Below are 20,369 nucleotides of genomic sequence, written 5' to 3' on the forward strand. Positions count from 1 at the left end.
AGCGGTTGTTCTTGTGTGGCCCCCTTAGCTTGCACTTTCTGCAGAACTAACAGTTCTGGAAAGGAGGAAAACGAAAGCAAAAAGGAGCCCGTCCTTCGTGATTTCAAACAGACGTCAGGGTCACCTGCCTGTCTGTGGAGATCAGGAAAGCTCCCCCTCTCCTGGGCTTCTGCAAAATACATAAAACTGAACTGTTCACGAGAGCCTTTCTGCACAGTTGATAGGGTTGCACTGTGCGAATTGATTCACAGATTTACCTGGACAAATGCTTAGGGGGCTGTGGTCTATATTGCTGTGCATAGTTTATTGTAGTAGGATCCCATTATGTAATCTCTGTACCCACTTAATGTGCCAAGTGAATACTGATGCTATGCTTCGGCTCTTTCTGGGGGCTCGAGACTCTCCCGGATTGTCCTGGTTCACTAGGTGTAATCCCCCTTAAGTCCCTGTGAGAAAGGCAGACCACAAAGAACAGAAATATAAATCTTTCCACTGTTTATGGGAAAAGAGCTGTCCTGCCATATATGCAGATAGATAACTCCCTAGGTGTTCTCACCTGCAGAAGTGAGGCAAGGGGCAACTGCAGACAGGCCTTTTCAACACAGGCTTTTGGAATGCCCTCTCCCTTGAAGCTCACCTGGCACCTTCACTACTGTCTTTTAGGTGCCAGGCCAAATCATTTCTTTTGGCCCAGGTTTTTAACCAAAGGGTTCCATCTTTCTACCGAGGTTTTATTGTGCCCCGAGAAGAGTTTTATGGGTTTTTTAAAATGTAGCTCAGTGATCGTTTTAGGCTGCTTTATGCCCTTCCCCCAGTGTTTTTAATATTGGTAACTGACATTGTTGTCATGGTATTCTTTTTGCTGGTGCAGAGGTGCAGTAGGACTTTGGTCTCAAAGGTGCAGCAGATAAACTCCCTGTATAAATATTTACATCAAGAATTAATGAATTCGGGTAGACAAAGAGTGACTTCACAAAGGTGATAGTCGTAATGAAAATTCAGATAAGGGAGACCCTGGGGCAAATGAGGTGTTATGCACATGTAAGGAAGTGTGAGTAGCTTGATGGAAAGCAGCCTTGAGAGGTTACAAGTTTGAAAACTGAAAAGAAGCATATGTAGCTCTTTCCATACCCAGTGTTTTCATGCTCAACCCACCGCCCCACATTAAGGCTCCTAATCTCCCTTATAAATAAAAGCCGAATGACTTCTCTAACATTCCACACGGTTCAAAATCAGTTCGCTCTCTGATCAGTCATTCAGAGGGTCTCCCTATCCACTGGCAGCTTTGAGTGAGTCTCGCCTCCAACATTCTAAACAGTTTGCTGTTCGTCTCCCCCCCATAGCCAGTAGGAACACAGAGGTTATTTGCATATGCAGCCTCATTGGCCTTTGCCTTGGAACACAGAGGTCATTTGGCTTTTGCCTCTAACATTCTAAGCAGTTTTGCTGTTCTGAGGTAAAATGTGTCCAATCTCCAGGGGAGGGCTGGAGATCACTCAGAATTACAACTGCTTTCCAGATGGCAGAGATCAGTTTCCATGGAGAAAATAGTGGGCTCTGTATCCTTATATGCTGCTGAGGTGGCCCCCATATGACAGCCAATGTGACGTAGCAGTCAGGGCTTCAGAGCACGGGAGAGGCTGCAGGTGTGTGGGGGGTGGAAAGCTGAAGAGTGAAGGGGAAATAAAGATAGGTTGATGATTGGCTGGGAAGGAGATAGGGTTGCCAACTCCAGGTGGGATATTCCTGGAGATGTGAGGGATGGAGCCTGGAGAGGGTGAGGTTTCAGGAGGCATGGGACCTCGGACAGGTACAAAGCCATAGACTCCACCCTCCGAACCAACTATTCCCTTCTGGGGAACCATTGTTGCCAATCTCTAGGTGAGGGCTGGAGATCACTCAAAATTACAACTGTTCTTTATGTAGCAGAGATCAGTTCCTTTGGAGAAAAGGGTGGACTCAGTGTCATTATACCCTGCTGAGGTCGCCACAGCAAATTGACACGGAGAGTCCAAGGCCGGGGCACCTGCCCAGAGCCTCTTTCTAGAGGCCGTTGTATTTATTTCCACAACAGGCCTTTTTCCTAGTGATTACTATAAACACAGAATGTATATCTAGAACTTCACAGGAGAAAAACTGTGACAGGAAATTTTAACTGGAAAGATGATCTTCAGGGAAAGGGACCCATCCAAGCAGCTCTTCTGCTCAAACTTTTTCATTTTCATGAATACCGCTGATTCTTAACACTACATTTGTTTCTAAGACACAAAACTCTTGTTTGCCTTTCAAGGTAGATAAAAGCTTGATCTATATACCGCTCCAGGTCTAATCATCCAGGGCACTTTGGGAAAAATAGATTGCCTGTCCTATATGAAAAGGAATGAAAAAAATATTGCCTGTCTTATAAGAAAGGGAAAAGAAACAACCTATCGTAACCAGAAATACTTTATTATAAAATCTGCATGTAAACAAATTACAAATTAAACACTTCATGAAAGTGCAAATTAATTTCTAAAAAAATTATATTTCATCTAGATTTTGCTTCCTCCTGTCCTGAATGCACTTAAAATGGTCTGATCCAGCCCACATTTTTTTTAAAAAAAGATCACGGCTTTCTAATATATACCAAAGAATAAGAGAGTGTACGATCCTGCGTACATTCATTCAAGTCTTGCTCTGCAAAGGAAACATGACGATGCTGATCAATTTCACCATCCCTCCTGATCTTTGCATCCCTGATATCCACAGGACGGCTAGCACAGAAACACAGTGAAGATGCAGGCATACCAAGCCTCAGTATTGGAAAATTCTGTTCAGTTCCTCACACACGCAGAAGCTTAAAAAAACCATTTGCCGATGAAGACAAGGTCGTCTTCTTCCCAAGTCTCACTTAGGAGCCTTAAGGCATGAAGGAGAACATTTTTCTCCCACCGTGTGGCTCATGTCCATAATCCTGTTTTCACCCTTTTACAATCAAAGACATGCTCACAATCCCACACACGTACACACGCACACAGCATCTGGGTCTTCTGAAAGTGGCCATTAAAGCACTGACAAGTCATGGCAAGATTTGGACTTGGCCTTGAACGCCATCTTCTTGTTGTTCTTGGCCACGATCCGGCCAAGGAACCTCTTGGCTTTCTTGCTGATGCTCTCTCTCCTCTTGGTGTTGGCCATTCGCCTGGCGTTGTCCTCTTTACTGTCTTTGCGTAGCCGAATTTGCCGGACAATCCCCTCGAAGAGGTCCTTCACGTTATGATGCAGAGCGGCAGAAGTCTCGATAAACTTGCAATCAAACACCACTGCGCAGGCTCGTCCTTCTGAAAGGCGGGAGGAAAAACACAGAGTTACTTAGGGTAGAACAAAAACAGGGATGTCGTTCATAATGCAGTTTTCATCTATAGTCTATTTCTATGAGTTATGGGGAATATTGAAAGAGGCATCATGGTGAGATCCCACAATCTTTTCTGCTCTGTTGTCCTGTTCCTTCCCTACTGCAGTTCCCATACTGTGGGGGCATTGTCCACGTGGGTCCCACAGTCCCTGGCGTAACTTTTTCAGCCATCAAAATGGGCCTCTCCCCTCTCTGTCATCAGTGGAAAGATTGGTAGGATCCAATCCATTTTTCACTTGGTGTGAACATATTTTCCCCCTACTGTCTAATCTAGTTGAGAAGGCTTTTGAAATGCTATAAAACACACTAGCTAGAGGTGATAGCAAAATTAGTGTACCCCCATTAAGGGCAAGTCTGTCTCCCTTTTACTTTCCAAGATACTAGGGGGGAAATGATCTGCATGGGTCAAGCAGTTGTTGAACTAGAAAGGGCTGTGATTCAATGACAGACTTGTGCTTGACCATGTGATCGAGAACCAGTGAATTTTGCATGCAAAAGGCAAGCAGCTCAGTCCCTGGCATCTCCAGTTAAAAGGATCATAAGTGTTGGGAAAGACCACTCCTTTAACAAAAGAACAACCGTGCAAGATGAAGCCAATGGTCCATCTAGTCCAGCATCCTGTTTCACACAGTGCCCAATCAGAAGCCCCTAGGAGGACTGCAAGCAGGGTACAGGGGCTGAAGTCTCTAGTTACCTCTCAACATTAGGATTCAGAGGGTGGTTATTGCCTCTGAAAATGATGTTCCATTTAGTCACACTATTGACTGTGGGGGGGGGATATATATATATATGTGTGTGTGTGTGTGTGTGTGTGTGTGTGTGTATGTATGTATGTATGTATGTATGTATTTAACGTGCCATCACGTTCGGGTTTTCAAGAGAAGCAGAGGTGGTTTTGCCATTGCCTTCCTCTGCAAAGTCTTCCCCCATCCTTTGCTTGGCTTCCAAGACCTGATTATACCATTCCACCTATCAATTGTCCTTCATGAATTTGTCCATTTCCCTTTTAAAGCTAACTAATCTGGAGGTCACCATCACACCCCATGGCAACACGTTCTGCAAGCCAATCACTCTTTGAGTGAAATAGCACTTCCTTTTGTCTGTCCAGAGGCTATTGCTCAAGGACGCTGAAAAGGTCTCATTATGGGGGAAGGAGAAAAATAAATTCCCCCTGCCTGAAACCCTGGAAAGCTCTTGCCAGTTAGGTGTCCCACTGTTAAGGCAGTCTCATATCCTCAGGGTCTATGACTCTTTGCATTGCTGTTTACGCTATCCAGTAGGAAGTTCTGGCCATTTCCAGGGGCGATTTCCTGCACCTTCCAATTGGTCCCTTCTCTAAGAAAAGAAATCACTTCCCTTTCTCTCTTTTAAGCCACTCTACCTAACTCCTGGGCTGCCAATGAATTCTACACAGCTGCAAAAAAGGGAAGGACCAATGGAATGTCAATGTTTTCTTGCACATAACTTTTCCAAAGGTTTTTTAGATGATGTGCTATGTGCTGGCTGGACACAGGTCCACAAGGGCACAGGATTATCTGCTGTAGAGTTTCAGTTCCAGTACGTGTTGCTGCAGATTAAAACAGTCAAATAGGACTGACTTCATCTTGATATGCAAGCTCGAACTAAACTACCAAGACTTCTGGGCTACCTCTTTTGAGGATAAAAGGCTGGTTCATGCACAGCATCATATCGCTTGGTAAACTGAGGAGGTGAATTGACTCCACTGCATTTACAGGCATACAGAAGTTCTGACAAGATCTACAATAGTCCATGCCTACACACAAACCATCTCTGGATGCTGCGGTCATAGGAACGTATCAAGGTTCCATTGGTCCATCTAGCTTAGCATTGCCTGTTCAGGAGTCTTGGGCAGAGAAAAAGGCCCTTCCTAGCATCTCTAGCCCAAGATCTATGGAGCTGCCAAGGACTGAATCTAGGACCTTACAGGGCTCTACTGGTAGCAGGAGCTCCTTTGCATATTAGGCCACACACCCCTAGTGTAGCCAATCCTCCAAGAGCTTACAGAGCTCTTCTTACTGGGGCTACTGTAAGCTCTTGGAGGATTGGCTACACTAGGGGTGTGTGGCCTAATATGCAAAGGAGCTCCTGCTACCAGTAGAGCCTCACCTTACGCATGTCCTCTGCCACTGAACCACAGCCTCCTATGGAAGTCAGTTGATCAACATATAAATCTGAACCAATCCCAAGTGTGCACTTCAGAGATCTTGCCCAATGTCAGTTCAGTGGCTTAGGAAATTATTTTCAACAGAGACCCATTGGGTACTCATCCACTCAAGCCTCTTACCATCTACAGAGACTTCCCGCGATCGGACCAGGTCACTCTTGTTTCCTACAAGAATGATAGGAATGTCTTCCGTTTGTCTTGCTCTTCGTAGCTGGATTCTCAGCTCCGAGGCCTTCTCAAAGCTGACTTTATCCGTCACGGAGTAGACAATAATGTACGCGTCCCCCATTTTCATGCACTGGTTCTGAAGCCATTGGCTATCATCCTAAAGTTAAGAACAGAAATAATGACATTTGGGCTAAAGCACCCTGGATTAAACATTTTTGACTAGAAACTACTTTAGGAGTTCTACCCTAGGCAAGAAATATGTTGGTCATCCCACTCAGTTTCTCAAAGTAAGCCTCTAGATCTCAAGACTGGGACAATGCACCACATACGCTCCAAACAAGGTTTTAAAAATGAAAAATTTGTTTTGGTATGTATCTGCATAAACCTATCCTTTGTAGCTACAGATGTACCCTGTTAGAGTCTGCCACTCTTAACCACTACACCAACGCTGGCTAGCCACCACAACTAGCCAGAGTCCATCAAACCAGTATCTGAACTCTCCAATGCCAAGCAGACTGAAAGGGTGCTTTCACACATCATCAATAAAGTACTTTCCCCTTTCAATCCACTTTCAAATGATCAGTAAGTGCACTGAAAGGGGCCTGGTCTGAAAGTGCATTATTTGGCAGGTGTGAAAGGGCCCACGCATCACTAAAGATGGTGTCATCGCTGTGCTACAGCTACTGTTGGCATCTGGATGGTCTAGTGGCAAATTATTGTTATAGTGGAATATAGTGGAAGCTGCATCCACACGTTATTAGATATTGCCTCGTCTCCTAGTTCTGAAGACTCATGCTGGCTAAAGGGTGCCAGTGGCGAGCTCTACCCACCGTCCCCCCAGGGTGCAAGGCACAGTGCTAGACATTAGACTTTAACCCTGTGTCTCCGGGGCTGGCATTAACATTAAGGATCAAGGTGCCAGTCCCTGTCATTCAAACAGAGAATAAATCTCCTTACATCCATAGCATTTGGCTTAACCATTTTACAAAACTGATTCTTGCATATGACTAAATTTAACACAGCCCTCATCTTCTTTCATTTATACCCCACTTTCCTCTCCAATCGGGACTTATCTCAGCAAGTATGATAATCCAGCCATGGATTTAGAAGGGTGTAACTCAGTTCAGGATGACAGGGTAAAGCCCCGATGCCACTGAATGGAAGGACAGGACTGAGGGAAGGGTGAGATAACAGAAACAATAGAGCAGCCAAGATATTTACCTGTTCCCATATATCGAACACCACAAGAGAAGCTTCTTCGCCATCAACAACAATAGCTCTGTCATACGTATTGCCTAAAAGATAAATGTTAAAAAGGATGTTAGGGGGGGGGAAGGGAACTTATCATTTCTACTGTCACTGCTGGTCTATAAAAAGAACTGGCAGTATGGAGTGAGCCATACACACAAACTGCTTGGCTATGCCAGCCAATGAGGTGCAGTGGTCAGAGGGCCAGGGAGAAGCAAGCTCAAGCCCCTGCTTGGCTATGAAGCTCACAGGTGGACCACTGCCTCTCATTCTAACCTCCCTCAGAGGACTGCTGTGAGGAGAAAGTGGAGGAGGGGAGAAGAGACAGCTCTTCATCCCTTTCTCTTGTTCCACTCTGTGGCTTTCAGGGTTTCCCTCCCAGACCAGCTCCAACACCAGACATGAACCAGGCTGGGAGAAAAATGCTAGAAGTCACAGGATACAATATGGTAACGCACTGGAGGGAACAGAGCTTCACTCCCTCCATCTAGTGCCCCACATTCCATTAAGACAAAGGCGTTTCCCCTTCTTTAGATGCAAGTCCCATTTGAGAAAGCCTATCAATGGGGCTCACTGTGTTTAGTGCCACAACCTTGCTTGTTAAGCTAAATGCTTCCAATGATTTTCTCTCCCAAAATTCCATTGCGGTACAGTGGCTGATTAACAGAGGCACAGCAAGGGAGGTACTTTGACCCACACTTTTAAAAAACATTTGTTTTGATTTAAAAGAAGGGGTGTTTTTTTTGTTTTTTTAAATGTTCTGCTACCAAGGCCAAAAACAGCAGGGGAGATGCAAAAATATCACTGGCTTGCTTCTTGTACTCTGATTCAGCCAATAAAATCCAGAACTTTCCTCACTCCATTTTTTTGTTCAAGCAATAGTGTGGTTGGTTAAATTCTTGAGGTGTGATTCTAACAGGGAGAATTTTAGCACAGAATGTACCAGCTGTTTTTATCAGTTGATCAAAAGGCTCTCTAAAGTTCTGAACTCATATTTATGACCACTTTAAGGTACAAGAACAAAAAAATATATCAAAGGGTCATGATATTTTCAGTAACTCCAAGTGGAAACCATGAAACCCTGTGCAGAGTTCTTCAGGTCTAAGGCTATTGATTTCCATAGACTTAGAGTAACACGGCATAAAATTGCACAGTAATTCACTTCTAGTTTTGTGGCTATAGACAGGAACTACAAGATTTGTTCAGCTTTTTAAAAACAGTATTATTTCCATGAAGAGACTGCAAATTTTGTATTTATGAAATCAACACTGTGCAAAAGCACTTTTCTCCTTAGGATATACAGAACTGCTTCATACTGAAGTCTGGCTCTTGCTGTTAATCACAGAACATGACCAGAATTCCCAAGGTCTTAGGCAGAATCTGGAGCTTCATTCAAGCACAGCATGTTTCATGCTCTATCAACACACACAAATATTGACTTCGTGCCTTAAAGTAACATTCCATCTCTGTGGTTTCAATTTAAACACTGCATTCGTCTAACTTCGAGGGTAGGGCAGGAAAGAGCTCTACATGGGGATATAACGCCACATCAAGAGGTCAGATGCGCAACATGGGACACATTGTTCCCTGGGCCAACACAAATGTTGACGGGGGGGGGGGCAACATTTCCCAGGGCAATTAAGTGAAAGTGTCTGTGCCCTGCCCCAAAGCTGCGTCTCAACACTGCCTGCAGCTCTGCAATTCAGGGGGCATGCATCTCAAACTGCACCCTGTTTTAAGAGCTCACCCCTCCAAAATTTCCTGCCCCAGACCAGCCCTGTATTGCTCCATCATCTGGCAAGCAAAGCCTGCTGCAGGGGTTAGAAGGTTGAAATAGGAGCAGGAGAGACTCAGCTTTGACTCAGTCGTAGAAGCTCACTAAGTGACCTTGGGCCGATCACATTTTCTCAGTCTAACCTACCTCACAGGGCTGTTGTGAGGATAAAACTTTGGGTCCCCATTGGGGAAGGAAAGCAAGACACAAACAAACTCAAGTTTCCCCATGCCCAATATGCACCCTCAGTGCACATGCATGAGGACTGCTGCCCCCTCAGACGCCACCCCCACGGTGTCTCCGTCCTCACTCACCAGCTTCTTCAGCATCCGGGCAATCTTCTACTCCCCCAAAGATCCTGGCCAGGCTGGTCTTGCCCACCCCATGCTCGCCTAGCAGAATGACCTTGTAGAGGTTGCTGTCGGAGTCGCTGCCGGAGGAGATGACGGAGTCGGAGGAGTCCGAAGTCCAGCCTTGCTGGTGATGCGCCTCCTCGGAGGGGTTGTAGGAGGTGCAGCGCACCAGGTGCGAGAGCTGGGCTTGGGGCAGGGAGGCTTGCAACTCCCGCTCGTCCACAGGCATGCTCCGCCGGTGCAGGTGCTGCTGGTGCACGGCAAAAGGCATACTGCAGCGCCGCTTGTCCAGGTATCTCAGCTTGTCGCCTCGGTTCAGGGTCATGGCTCTACCTGGAAGACACAGGAGCATTAGTGTGTTTCAAACAAAGCACTGGTCTTTCGCTGCTGCCTGAGCCTCACAGTCCCCTGTGCATCCCTGCTCTGGGTATGAGAAAGAGCGGGAATCACTCCGATGAACTCAGAGGATGTTTCTAGTGCAGAAAGATGGGAGTTGCACAAGCAACAGTTTGCCCCAAAGCAGCCAGTACACAATGGCTTTGGAACAAAAGGATTGGATGGAGAAAAGAAAAGGCGAGGGGACACCCCCACGGCCCTGACTGGGGATGTACAAAACGGGCAAGGGCATACAAGAGGGTGCAAATCCACCGTGTGCAAGCTGCCACGAGATTCCATCGGGAATGCAGAATAGCGAAGATGCACACGCAGGCATGCAACGCTGATTTTATGCAGCTCGTTTTCAAATGCAACGCAAAACTGCAAAAATAGTAGAACTGGGGCAGAGATGAACCCTTTGAAGCGTCCCCCAGTCGTTATTTATTTTTTAAAAGCCCGCTCTTTAATACTCTTTCAAGCATCTTGAAGACGCCCCCAAACTGAGCGCACAGCCCTGAGAAAAGAAACCGGGGCAGAACGAATCCATTTACCACCCCAACTCTCCCCAACTTCGACTGGCAGAACGCAACCGACACTCCGTCCCTTCTATCCAACTTCTGCTGGGCTAACGGCAACAGCACACGTGCCAAGCTTTTCCTAGAGCCGCGGCCGGAAGCTGCCCCTTATCCACCCACCACGCATCCAAGAGCCAACTTACCTCGGGAAGGCTGCTCGGAGGAGCTGGGACAGAAGAAGCCGCACGTACGCAGGACTAGTGGGAAGCGCTTCCTCTGCTCCTAGCCAGCGCTCCACCGTAGCCGAAAAGCTCCCGGAATTGTATGATCTCTCCGCTCGGTCTCCTCTGTATTTATCCCGTTCATGCCAGCCGGGCTCCTCCCCGCATTGTGACGTCACGGTGAGCCGCTGTCCAACCAGGTTCTGAATTAGAATTCCAGCGCGGCCCTCCTCCTCGCCACCCTCCACCTCCCCCCAGCCCTTGCCTGGAAGAAGGTGGGGGGGGGGGAGAGAGAAGAGGTGCCAGACGGGAGTTGGATTAGTCAGAATCCTTTCTGCGGAAAACCCACCGTAGTGGGAGCTTCCCGGCTATTTTTAAAGAAACGAGGGCAGTAGTCACGTAGGTAGGGACAGCCCCGCTGTCAAAAAGAAAGCGTAAAGATTTGGGATTACAGAGTTCTGCGATTGCTGAGCTGCAGAAGGAGCAAGCGAGGCTCCCGGGTGCGCAACGGGAAGGTGACGCTTTTGCAACCTCCGAGTCCAATCAGGTTTCTACTTGTCGGAACCGCTGTTAGATTTGGAAACAATTAATCGCTGGACTAAAATGAATGCATGCCTTTTTGTGTGTGATACCAACGGCATGTTTTCTCCCTACCTGGAAGGTTACAAAAGGGAAACCGTCGAAAATAGTGCAAGATGGAGATCAAGCACCTTCTTCGTGCATGGAGGAGAGGAGAGGAGAGGAGAGTGGGGAGCGGAAGCAGAGGAAATTGCCCCTAAGAGTAGCATTCTACTTCAAAGGAAAGGATCAGATAGCAGGAAGGAAAGGATGCTCTGTGTGTCCTGACCTCTCTGTCTAAACTCTTTGGTGCCATCTTCTCAAGTCTGAGACAGGAGACAGTGCCAAGTCCTCCACTTCTAACAGTTTGAATCCCCACGTTGCCGTGGAAGCTGGCTGCGTGACCCAGGGCCAGTCATACACTGTCAGCCTGACCTACCTCACAGGGTCATTATGTAAACAAAATGGAGGAGATGAGAATGATATCAGCCGTTTTGAGTCCCCATTGGGGAGAAAGGTGGGGTATAAAATAGAGTGATTCTGCATTGGATCACATAGTAGATGTCCTCACATTCTACAAAAAGACCCTGGGGAGGGGAGATTTTAAGCATAGAAACACCCAGACCAGTATAGGTTACAGCCTCCCCACTGAAGCTTAAAGCCACTGAAGCTTGTCATCAAGATGAGAGTGCCTTGGAGCATGTACTTCAAGGCTTTTCCTTGCAACTGACTCATCCGAGGGCATAAGCTGCACTTTCATCATTGCCACTTATTATAAGTCCTTTAAACATATTTATATCCCACTTTTCTCACTGTTGGACTCCCCAAAGCAATTTACTTCATTCTGTCCTCCACTTGATCCTCACAAGCAACTGCCCTGTGTGACTGGCCCAGATCACCCAGCAACTTTCCATGGCCAAATGGGGACTTGAACCCAGGACTCCGAGATCCTAGTCTGACACTCTAACCACTACACCATGCTGGCTGGCGGGCTTCTATATCTGGTGGGTTACTTGCACTGCTAATCACTCAGCTGAGGCTGAAATTGGAGACTTGGACAAGGACATGCAGTGAATCCAGAGGTCATTTCGGAGGGGATCGCGGGGGAACACAGTTCCCCGGGTGAGGTGTGGGGGCGGGGCACACGACGAAGCCCCGGCCCCTGCTTCTAGCCGCCCCACTTCCGGTCCTCATTCAGCCAGGAGGAGGCAGGAGAAGAGGGAGGGTAAGTTGCTTCCTCCCCGCCACTCCCCACCCCTGCCTGCCTGGGGCCAGGGAGGGCCTTGGCGGGGCTTCCTCGCACTCCCGCCGGCCTTGCAGGTCCACCGCCGGGCCCCTGATGTCAGGGGGTGTGGCATATGCTAATGAGTTATGCTAATGAGTTCCCATAGCTCTTTTTCACCCCTGAGTGAATCTGTGGCAAAGCTTGGACCCAGGATTTCAGTTCTCAGTTCCCCATCCCATGTATCATGTTCCCTCTTATTTACTCGACACCTTGAGCCAAGAGGAAAGGTGGAGTATGCATAGTTTGATTGAACTGGCTGACATTGTATAATCTGCCTCAATGGAAAGGCAGACTGTAACTATAATATAAAGTAAATAAATTAAAACTGCCCTGGAGCAAGTGAGCTCAGTTGCCCCAGTACTGGTGGCAGCACTTCAGGGGCCTACCTGCCTAAAAGCCAGGCAGGCTGCAGTCACCATGACAACAGGTACAGGCCCACTCAGCTTTCTCTGGGCCTCCCCAAGTCAGTGGCCTACTAGGCCCTTTCCCAGCATGTTAAAGAGCCAGTGTGCTGGGCTAGGGATGCCAGCCTCCAGGTGGGACCTGGGGATCCCCCGGAATTACAGGTCATCTCCAGACTACAGAGATCAGTTCCCCTGGAGAAAATGGATACCTTGGAAGGTGGACTGTATGGTATTGTACCCCACTGAGGTCTCTGTCCTCCCCAGGCACCATCCTCAAATCTCTAGGAGTTCCCTAACCTGGATCTGGCAACCCTACACCCCATCCGCCACCAGTGGCTGGGGGTTCTGGCAATAATGTGCCCCCATGTCTGCATCTGAGTAACAGACACCTCTGCATTGTAGCTGAAAGATCCTCTTCATGTAGCTCAAAAGCCTGTAGAGTTGTTTTTACCAAAGAAGGTGATTTCCCCCAAAATGATATACCAATGTACCCATTGTCTACCTGCTACCCTCTCTTAAAACCAGCAGGGCAACAAAAATCCATACTGGCTCAGTATCTCCTATATCTATTCTGGCTGTAAAATAATTCACGCTTGTACCTTCTTGTTAATGTTCTCTTTATGGTAACACCTTTGCTAATGCAAGACACTAAATATAAATGTGAGGTGGTCCTAAGAGTCTGTGCTCCCAGAAATTTGCTTTGTAATCTGCCTCCATAATCACTCTCATCGCTGTGGTATCTGAGTATATTCATCCCTGGATACGTGTAAATAGATCAAACAAAACAAGTCCTGTTTAGCATCGTAAGATGACTGTGCTGCATGCAGCTGGTCAAGGGAGCTGTGTGGCCCAACAGTTGCATTCTGGGCATTGTGGAATGCTGCCACTGAAGTCACCCAGAAGTATTCTGCGTGAACTGGAACTGTGTTGCTAAGTCACTGGCCGTAATCACAGAGTCTATAAACAGTGCTGTACATATATGCTATGATTCTGCAGGAGTACATAAAAGAGTGGATGCTGGATGCAGAATTCAGCTTCCAGAAAATCTCAGAGTGTGTTGTTGTTTTTGGCATGGCCACCTTTAATCATGATGAATGTATGAAGAGTCAACTCTAAACCAAATCCCCACACACGGAAGAAGAAGAAGAAGACCCGCCTTTCACTACCCAAAGGAGTCTCAGAGCGGCTTACAAACTCCTTCCCCTTCCCCTCCCCACAACAGACACCCTGTGAGGTAGGTGGGGCTGAGAGAGCTCTGACAGAAACTGCTCTTTTTCAAGAACAGCTGTGCCAGAACTATAGCTTGCCCAAGGTCATCCAGCAGGTGCAAGTGGAGGAGTGGGGAATCAAACCCGGATCTCCCAGATTAGAGTCCGCACACTTAACCACTACACCAAACTGGCTCACACAGACACAGTCACACGAGAGCCATCCTTGGCATCCTCTTCTCTGTTTATTCAGCTTCTGAATGTTGCCCTAGACAGATGCCTGGCACCCCCCAAGACCAGCATGTCGGGCAGTTCATCCCCACGAACCTGCCTCATCTGTCTTAGTGAAGTCTACTCTGCAGCTTCCCAGGGTCTAAGGTACAGGAGGGTTTCTCCCAACAGGCTACCTGCTGCTCTTAAGACCCTTTCAGGCACTAGGGACTGGACTAGCAACCTCCTGTATGGAAGCCCAATTACTGACCCACATCCCCTCCCTGTTGTTACGTGGTATTTCTTACAGACATCTCTGAAAGTAGAGTTTCCTAATATTGCAAGAACAGATTCCCCCCCCCCCTTAACGCACCTTAACAGCAAAAGCTTTCCCTGGTACTGGAAGGTTGGCATTTTTTAATTTATTTGTTTACAAAATTTGTATCCCACCTTTCTGCCCTTACTTGGCCCTTGTAATTTAAAACATTTAAAAACATACGTGATAAAATCACATTTTAAAACCATTAAAAACATCCCCCCAACACACAACATTAAAACAATTAAAAACAGCTGAGATATGTACAAAATAAAAACGACAGTTGAAAACATGGGTTAGAAAAGAGGGACTCACTGAGAGAATGCCAAAATATCATTACTAAACACACCTACACACAAACAAACACAGTTGCTTGGGACCAAGTAAGGCCATCTCAGTTTGTCAGAAAAGAATTTCCACAATGACTTTTCTGATTCCCTTGAAAGTTAACTCAGAATGGCACCATCTGTTAGCTGGCTCCTGCCAAAACCATTTGATTCATACCTGGGCACTTCGCAGATTAAGGGCAATTCTGCATTGGTTTCTCCCTCCATTGCTTTATGAAACTCACATTGGAACAGAAATTCCCCTCTGCATTGCATGCTGCTATCACTTCCTTTGATCTTCGGATTTTATGGTACCCTCCGCACTGCATGCCGCTTTCGCTGTCTTTGATCACTGGGTTTTATGGTATCTTCTGCATAGATTTATGGCCATTCAAGGGTGACTTTGCAGTCAGTACAGCATTGCCCTGGGGTATTTGAATGCACTTTTGAGCTGCACTTTTTCCTCCCAGTTGAGAAAATGTGGAGTGAATGCTAGATGCAGAATCACCCTAAGACAAGGATATCCTATGTTGAGCTACATTCTGGTTCTCCCATCACTCTTTAACGCTCATGAGAACTAGTGTGCACTGGAACTCCCCACTTCCAATGTCACCTCATCCAGAAACCCACTGAGGAAACAATTATTTCTCAGCTTTAACCTTGTATCTGCAATGCATGGAATAAATATACTAGCTTACCTTACAGGGGTGTTGTAAAGGTTACTGAGAAATTCTATTTCAAGAAAATCCACTTGAAGCACTGTATAAAGTTTTCTGTCTATGATAATGTAGCACCTGTTTGTACACAGATCTTCCTCTTGAATCACATCAGCAGCAGTGGTGGTGAGAGGCTTCCAGAAAGCTGAGAGGGTGAGGTAACTAATGCATTGTATTTGGAGAACTGCAGCCTTATACTCGGAAGACCCCTTCCTCCAAATCCCCACTCCCCCTAGGAAATCTGGAAGGAAACATTAGTATTGTCCAGTCCTTTAAGGATCAATCAGTGTGCCCTTATGATAGCGGCAGCCATAAACCTGACCTCTACCTACCCCTCAGATCTATTTGCATGGCTAAAGCAACCAACACACTCACCCTAAGGAAAATGACAAAGACTACCATGTCTGGAGGCAGAGGCTAAAAAATGGATGTGATTATCATACAGCAACGATTAGCGTAGTTTACTATCTGACACTGCCAGATTCAGGGATAAATTATCTGTGGAGTGAAGTCAACATACTAATGATTCAAGCCCTTCTCTAAGCTATACTGATGTCTTAATTTCCACCATTTTGTGGGCATCTCACTCTGTGTTGTTAATGTATGAAGAGTCAACTCTAAACCAAATCCCCACACACGGAAGAAGAAGAAGAAGACCCGCCTTTCACTACCCAAAGGAGTCTCAGAGCGGCTTACAAACTCCTTCCCCTTCCCCTCCCCACAACAGACACCCTGTGAGGTAGGTGGGGCTGAGAGAGCTCTGACAGAAACTGCTCTTTTTCAAGAACAGCTGTGCCAGAACTATAGCTTGCCCAAGGTCATCCAGCAGGTGCAAGTGGAGGAGTGGGGAATCAAACCCGGATCTCCCAGATTAGAGTCCGCACACTTAACCACTACACCAAACTGGCTCACACAGACACAGTCACACGAGAGCCATCCTTGGCATCCTCTTCTCTGTTTATTCAGCTTCTGAATGTTGCCCTAGACAGATGCCTGGCACCCCCCAAGACCAGCATGTCGGGCAGTTCATCCCCACGAACCTGCCTCATCTGTCTTAGTGAAGTCTACTCTGCAGCTTCCCAGGGTCTAAGGTACAGGAGGGTTTCTCCCAACAGGCTACCTGCTGCTCTTAAGACCCTTTCAGGCACTAGGGACTGGACTAGCAACCTCCTGTATGGAAGCCCAATTACTGACCCACATCCCCTCCCTGTTGTTACGTGGTATTTCTTACAGACATCTCTGAAAGTAGAGTTTCCTAATATTGCAAGAACAGATTCCCCCCCCCCCTTAACGCACCTTAACAGCAAAAGCTTTCCCTGGTACTGGAAGGTTGGCATTTTTTAATTTATTTGTTTACAAAATTTGTATCCCACCTTTCTGCCCTTACTTGGCCCTTGTAATTTAAAACATTTAAAAACATACGTGATAAAATCACATTTTAAAACCATTAAAAACATCCCCCCAACACACAACATTAAAACAATTAAAAACAGCTGAGATATGTACAAAATAAAAACGACAGTTGAAAACATGGGTTAGAAAAGAGGGACTCACTGAGAGAATGCCAAAATATCATTACTAAACACACCTACACACAAACAAACACAGTTGCTTGGGACCAAGTAAGGCCATCTCAGTTTGTCAGAAAAGAATTTCCACAATGACTTTTCTGATTCCCTTGAAAGTTAACTCAGAATGGCACCATCTGTTAGCTGGCTCCTGCCAAAACCATTTGATTCATACCTGGGCACTTCGCAGATTAAGGGCAATTCTGCATTGGTTTCTCCCTCCATTGCTTTATGAAACTCACATTGGAACAGAAATTCCCCTCTGCATTGCATGCTGCTATCACTTCCTTTGATCTTCGGATTTTATGGTACCCTCCGCACTGCATGCCGCTTTCGCTGTCTTTGATCACTGGGTTTTATGGTATCTTCTGCATAGATTTATGGCCATTCAAGGGTGACTTTGCAGTCAGTACAGCATTGCCCTGGGGTATTTGAATGCACTTTTGAGCTGCACTTTTTCCTCCCAGTTGAGAAAATGTGGAGTGAATGCTAGATGCAGAATCACCCTAAGACAAGGATATCCTATGTTGAGCTACATTCTGGTTCTCCCATCACTCTTTAACGCTCATGAGAACTAGTGTGCACTGGAACTCCCCACTTCCAATGTCACCTCATCCAGAAACCCACTGAGGAAACAATTATTTCTCAGCTTTAACCTTGTATCTGCAATGCATGGAATAAATATACTAGCTTACCTTACAGGGGTGTTGTAAAGGTTACTGAGAAATTCTATTTCAAGAAAATCCACTTGAAGCACTGTATAAAGTTTTCTGTCTATGATAATGTAGCACCTGTTTGTACACAGATCTTCCTCTTGAATCACATCAGCAGCAGTGGTGGTGAGAGGCTTCCAGAAAGCTGAGAGGGTGAGGTAACTAATGCATTGTATTTGGAGAACTGCAGCCTTATACTCGGAAGACCCCTTCCTCCAAATCCCCACTCCCCCTAGGAAATCTGGAAGGAAACATTAGTATTGTCCAGTCCTTTAAGGATCAATCAGTGTGCCCTTATGATAGCGGCAGCCATAAACCTGACCTCTACCTACCCCTCAGATCTATTTGCATGGCTAAAGCAACCAACACACTCACCCTAAGGAAAATGACAAAGACTACCATGTCTGGAGGCAGAGGCTAAAAAATGGATGTGATTATCATACAGCAACGATTAGCGTAGTTTACTATCTGACACTGCCAGATTCAGGGATAAATTATCTGTGGAGTGAAGTCAACATACTAATGATTCAAGCCCTTCTCTAAGCTATACTGATGTCTTAATTTCCACCATTTTGTGGGCATCTCACTCTGTGTTGTTATTTACCCGATGGGCTCCTTAGCTGCCTTATCACTCACAGGGGAAGATTATGAACTGCTCAGCATGGCCCAGTGGGATCCTCTCTACCCTGTTTATCCAACTGATTACAGTGAGGAGTGTTAATGTGATGTGGAAAGGTCACAGGCTGCTCTCGGCAAGAGCCCTCAGCCTGTCTCTCAACAAAGAAACAGTTCTGTCAGTCAGAATTAGCTGGGAGCTACTAGAAAAGTAGGTGAAGAGTATGCCGGCCCTCCATTACAGCAACACAGATGTCACCTTGCCAAGCTCTTAGCTTTGCTTCTTTACACAGCAAGTGATTAGAATGTAGAATTCGCTGCCAGAGGAAGTAGTGATGGCCACAGGCATAGACAGCTTTAAAAGGGGATTAAACAGATTCATGGAGGATTGATCTAATCAGTGGCTACTAGCTCTGGTGACTAAAGGAAAACCCCACGTTCAGAGGCAGTAAACCTCTCGGTACCAGTGCCAGGAGGCGATATCAGGGGAAGGCCTCAGCCTCTATGCCCTGTTGTTGGACCTCCAAAAGAACTGGTTGGTCACTGTGTGAGACAGGATGCTGGACTAGATGGACCACTGGTCTTATCCAGCATGACTCTTCTTATGTTCTTATGTTTAATAGTCAATGTGATGGTTTGGCTTGTAAAAGGACCTTGCTGGGACCTACACAGCTGTCCTGTTACCACAACTGGCCCATATTGTGGTAAGTCTGGCTGTCAGTTAAGAGTCTAAGTACCCATCAATCAAAGTGCTATCTTAAAGAATTCCCAGTGGCTGTTTGACCAGAGCTATTATGGCCCATTGAGAAGATATCCACAAATAATAATAATAATAATAAGGCTGATATGGTCAGTATGCTGAAATTCTGTACCCGATAAGCCCACTTTTTGGGGTATGCTTATGACAGGCACCTTTGGAATTCTGGCACACTGTGGTGGAAGAAGAAGAAGAAGAGAAGAAGAGATTTATTATTATTATTACTAACTTCATTTATAGCCAACCTTTCTCAATGAGACACACGCAAAAATACGAAGTTTGCAAAGCAATTCAATCAGGCATCAAAGCATTTCAATAAACAATGCAGTAGGACTAGACTTATGGAACTGGAAAAACAACATGAGCAAGAAAGTAAGGCAACAAAAACTGTTTGAGGCATAACATTTCCTAATAAGGAGGAGGAGGAGGAGGAGGAGGAGGAGGAGGAGGAGGATATATACCCGAGTCTCAGAGGGGCTTACAGATGCCTTCCCTTTCTCCCCCACAACAGACACCCTGTGACTCTGTGAGGTAGGTGGGGCTGAGAGAACAACTTTGAGAGAACTGCTCTTGAGAGAACAGATCTGAGAGAACTGTTAATAGCCCAAGGTCACGCAGGAGGAGTGGGGAATCCCAACCACTACACCAAACTGGCTTGAGGACATTTCAGTAGAAAGAGAGGTGATACATACAATCAGCATTGCTACACAGGCTACCATACTATCCTGTGTAGAAGTAACCTCCTGACATTTCATTAGGAGGAACAAAACGGACATCCAGCCACTGTTTATTGGTGGAGAACATGTGGAAAGGGTGGCTCCTTTTAAGTTTTTGGGAGTGAGTATTGAGCAAAACTTGACCTGGAGCGCTAACACCACTGCTCTGGTGAAGAAGGCCCAGCAGAGGCTCTTTTTTCTCAGACTTTTAAAGAAAAATAACTTGAGTGAGAAAATACTGATGTCCTTCTATCGTTGCTCAATAGAGAGCATTTTAACATACTGCGTCTGTGCCTGGTTTGCCAGCTGTACGGCTGTGGAGAGGAAAGCACTCCAGAGAGTTATCATCACAGCCCAGAAGATTATTGGCTGCCCTCTCCCGTTCTTGGAGGAATTGTATAGTTCTCAATGTTTGAAAAAAGCAAAGAACATTCTGCAGGATTTGTCACACCCTGAACACTTCCTGTTTGAACTGCTACCTTCGGGTAGAAGATATAGGACAATTAAAACAAGGACAAACAGATTAAAAAATAGTTTTTATTCGAGAGCTATTATTGCTTTAAATGCTGTATGAAATTGGAATTTGGGTGACATCGGTGGTTTAAGTTGCAATGTGAACCTTAAGGGGAGTTATGGGATGGTTGTGAATTGTTGTGTGAGTGTATATGAGTATGGTTCACCGAAATGATTGCATCTTTAATTTAGTTGTACAATGTACAATGACAATAAAGTATATTATTATTA

At 46.1% G+C, this 20,369-nt stretch overlaps 1 protein-coding gene across 1 annotated transcript; it reads right to left on the bottom strand.

Moving 5' to 3' along the window:
* Window positions 1-2,520: 2,520 nt before the first annotated feature.
* RRAD (Ras-related associated with diabetes) lies at window positions 2,521-10,321 on the bottom strand. Its single transcript, XM_015421236.1, has 5 exons — window positions 10,216-10,321; window positions 9,084-9,455; window positions 6,969-7,042; window positions 5,700-5,904; window positions 2,521-3,320 (listed from the first exon to the last, which is right to left on the bottom strand). The coding sequence occupies exons 2-5, from the start codon at window positions 9,445-9,447 to the stop codon at window positions 3,043-3,045; spliced, it is 921 nt and encodes a 306-aa protein (XP_015276722.1). The 5' UTR covers window positions 9,448-9,455; window positions 10,216-10,321; the 3' UTR covers window positions 2,521-3,042.
* Between the last annotated feature and the right edge of the window lie 10,048 nt (window positions 10,322-20,369).

The sequence above is a fragment of the Gekko japonicus genome, unplaced genomic scaffold, assembly GCF_001447785.1.
Source record: "Gekko japonicus isolate JY-2015 unplaced genomic scaffold, Gekko_japonicus_V1.1 scaffold351, whole genome shotgun sequence".
NCBI lineage: Eukaryota > Metazoa > Chordata > Lepidosauria > Squamata > Gekkonidae > Gekko > Gekko japonicus.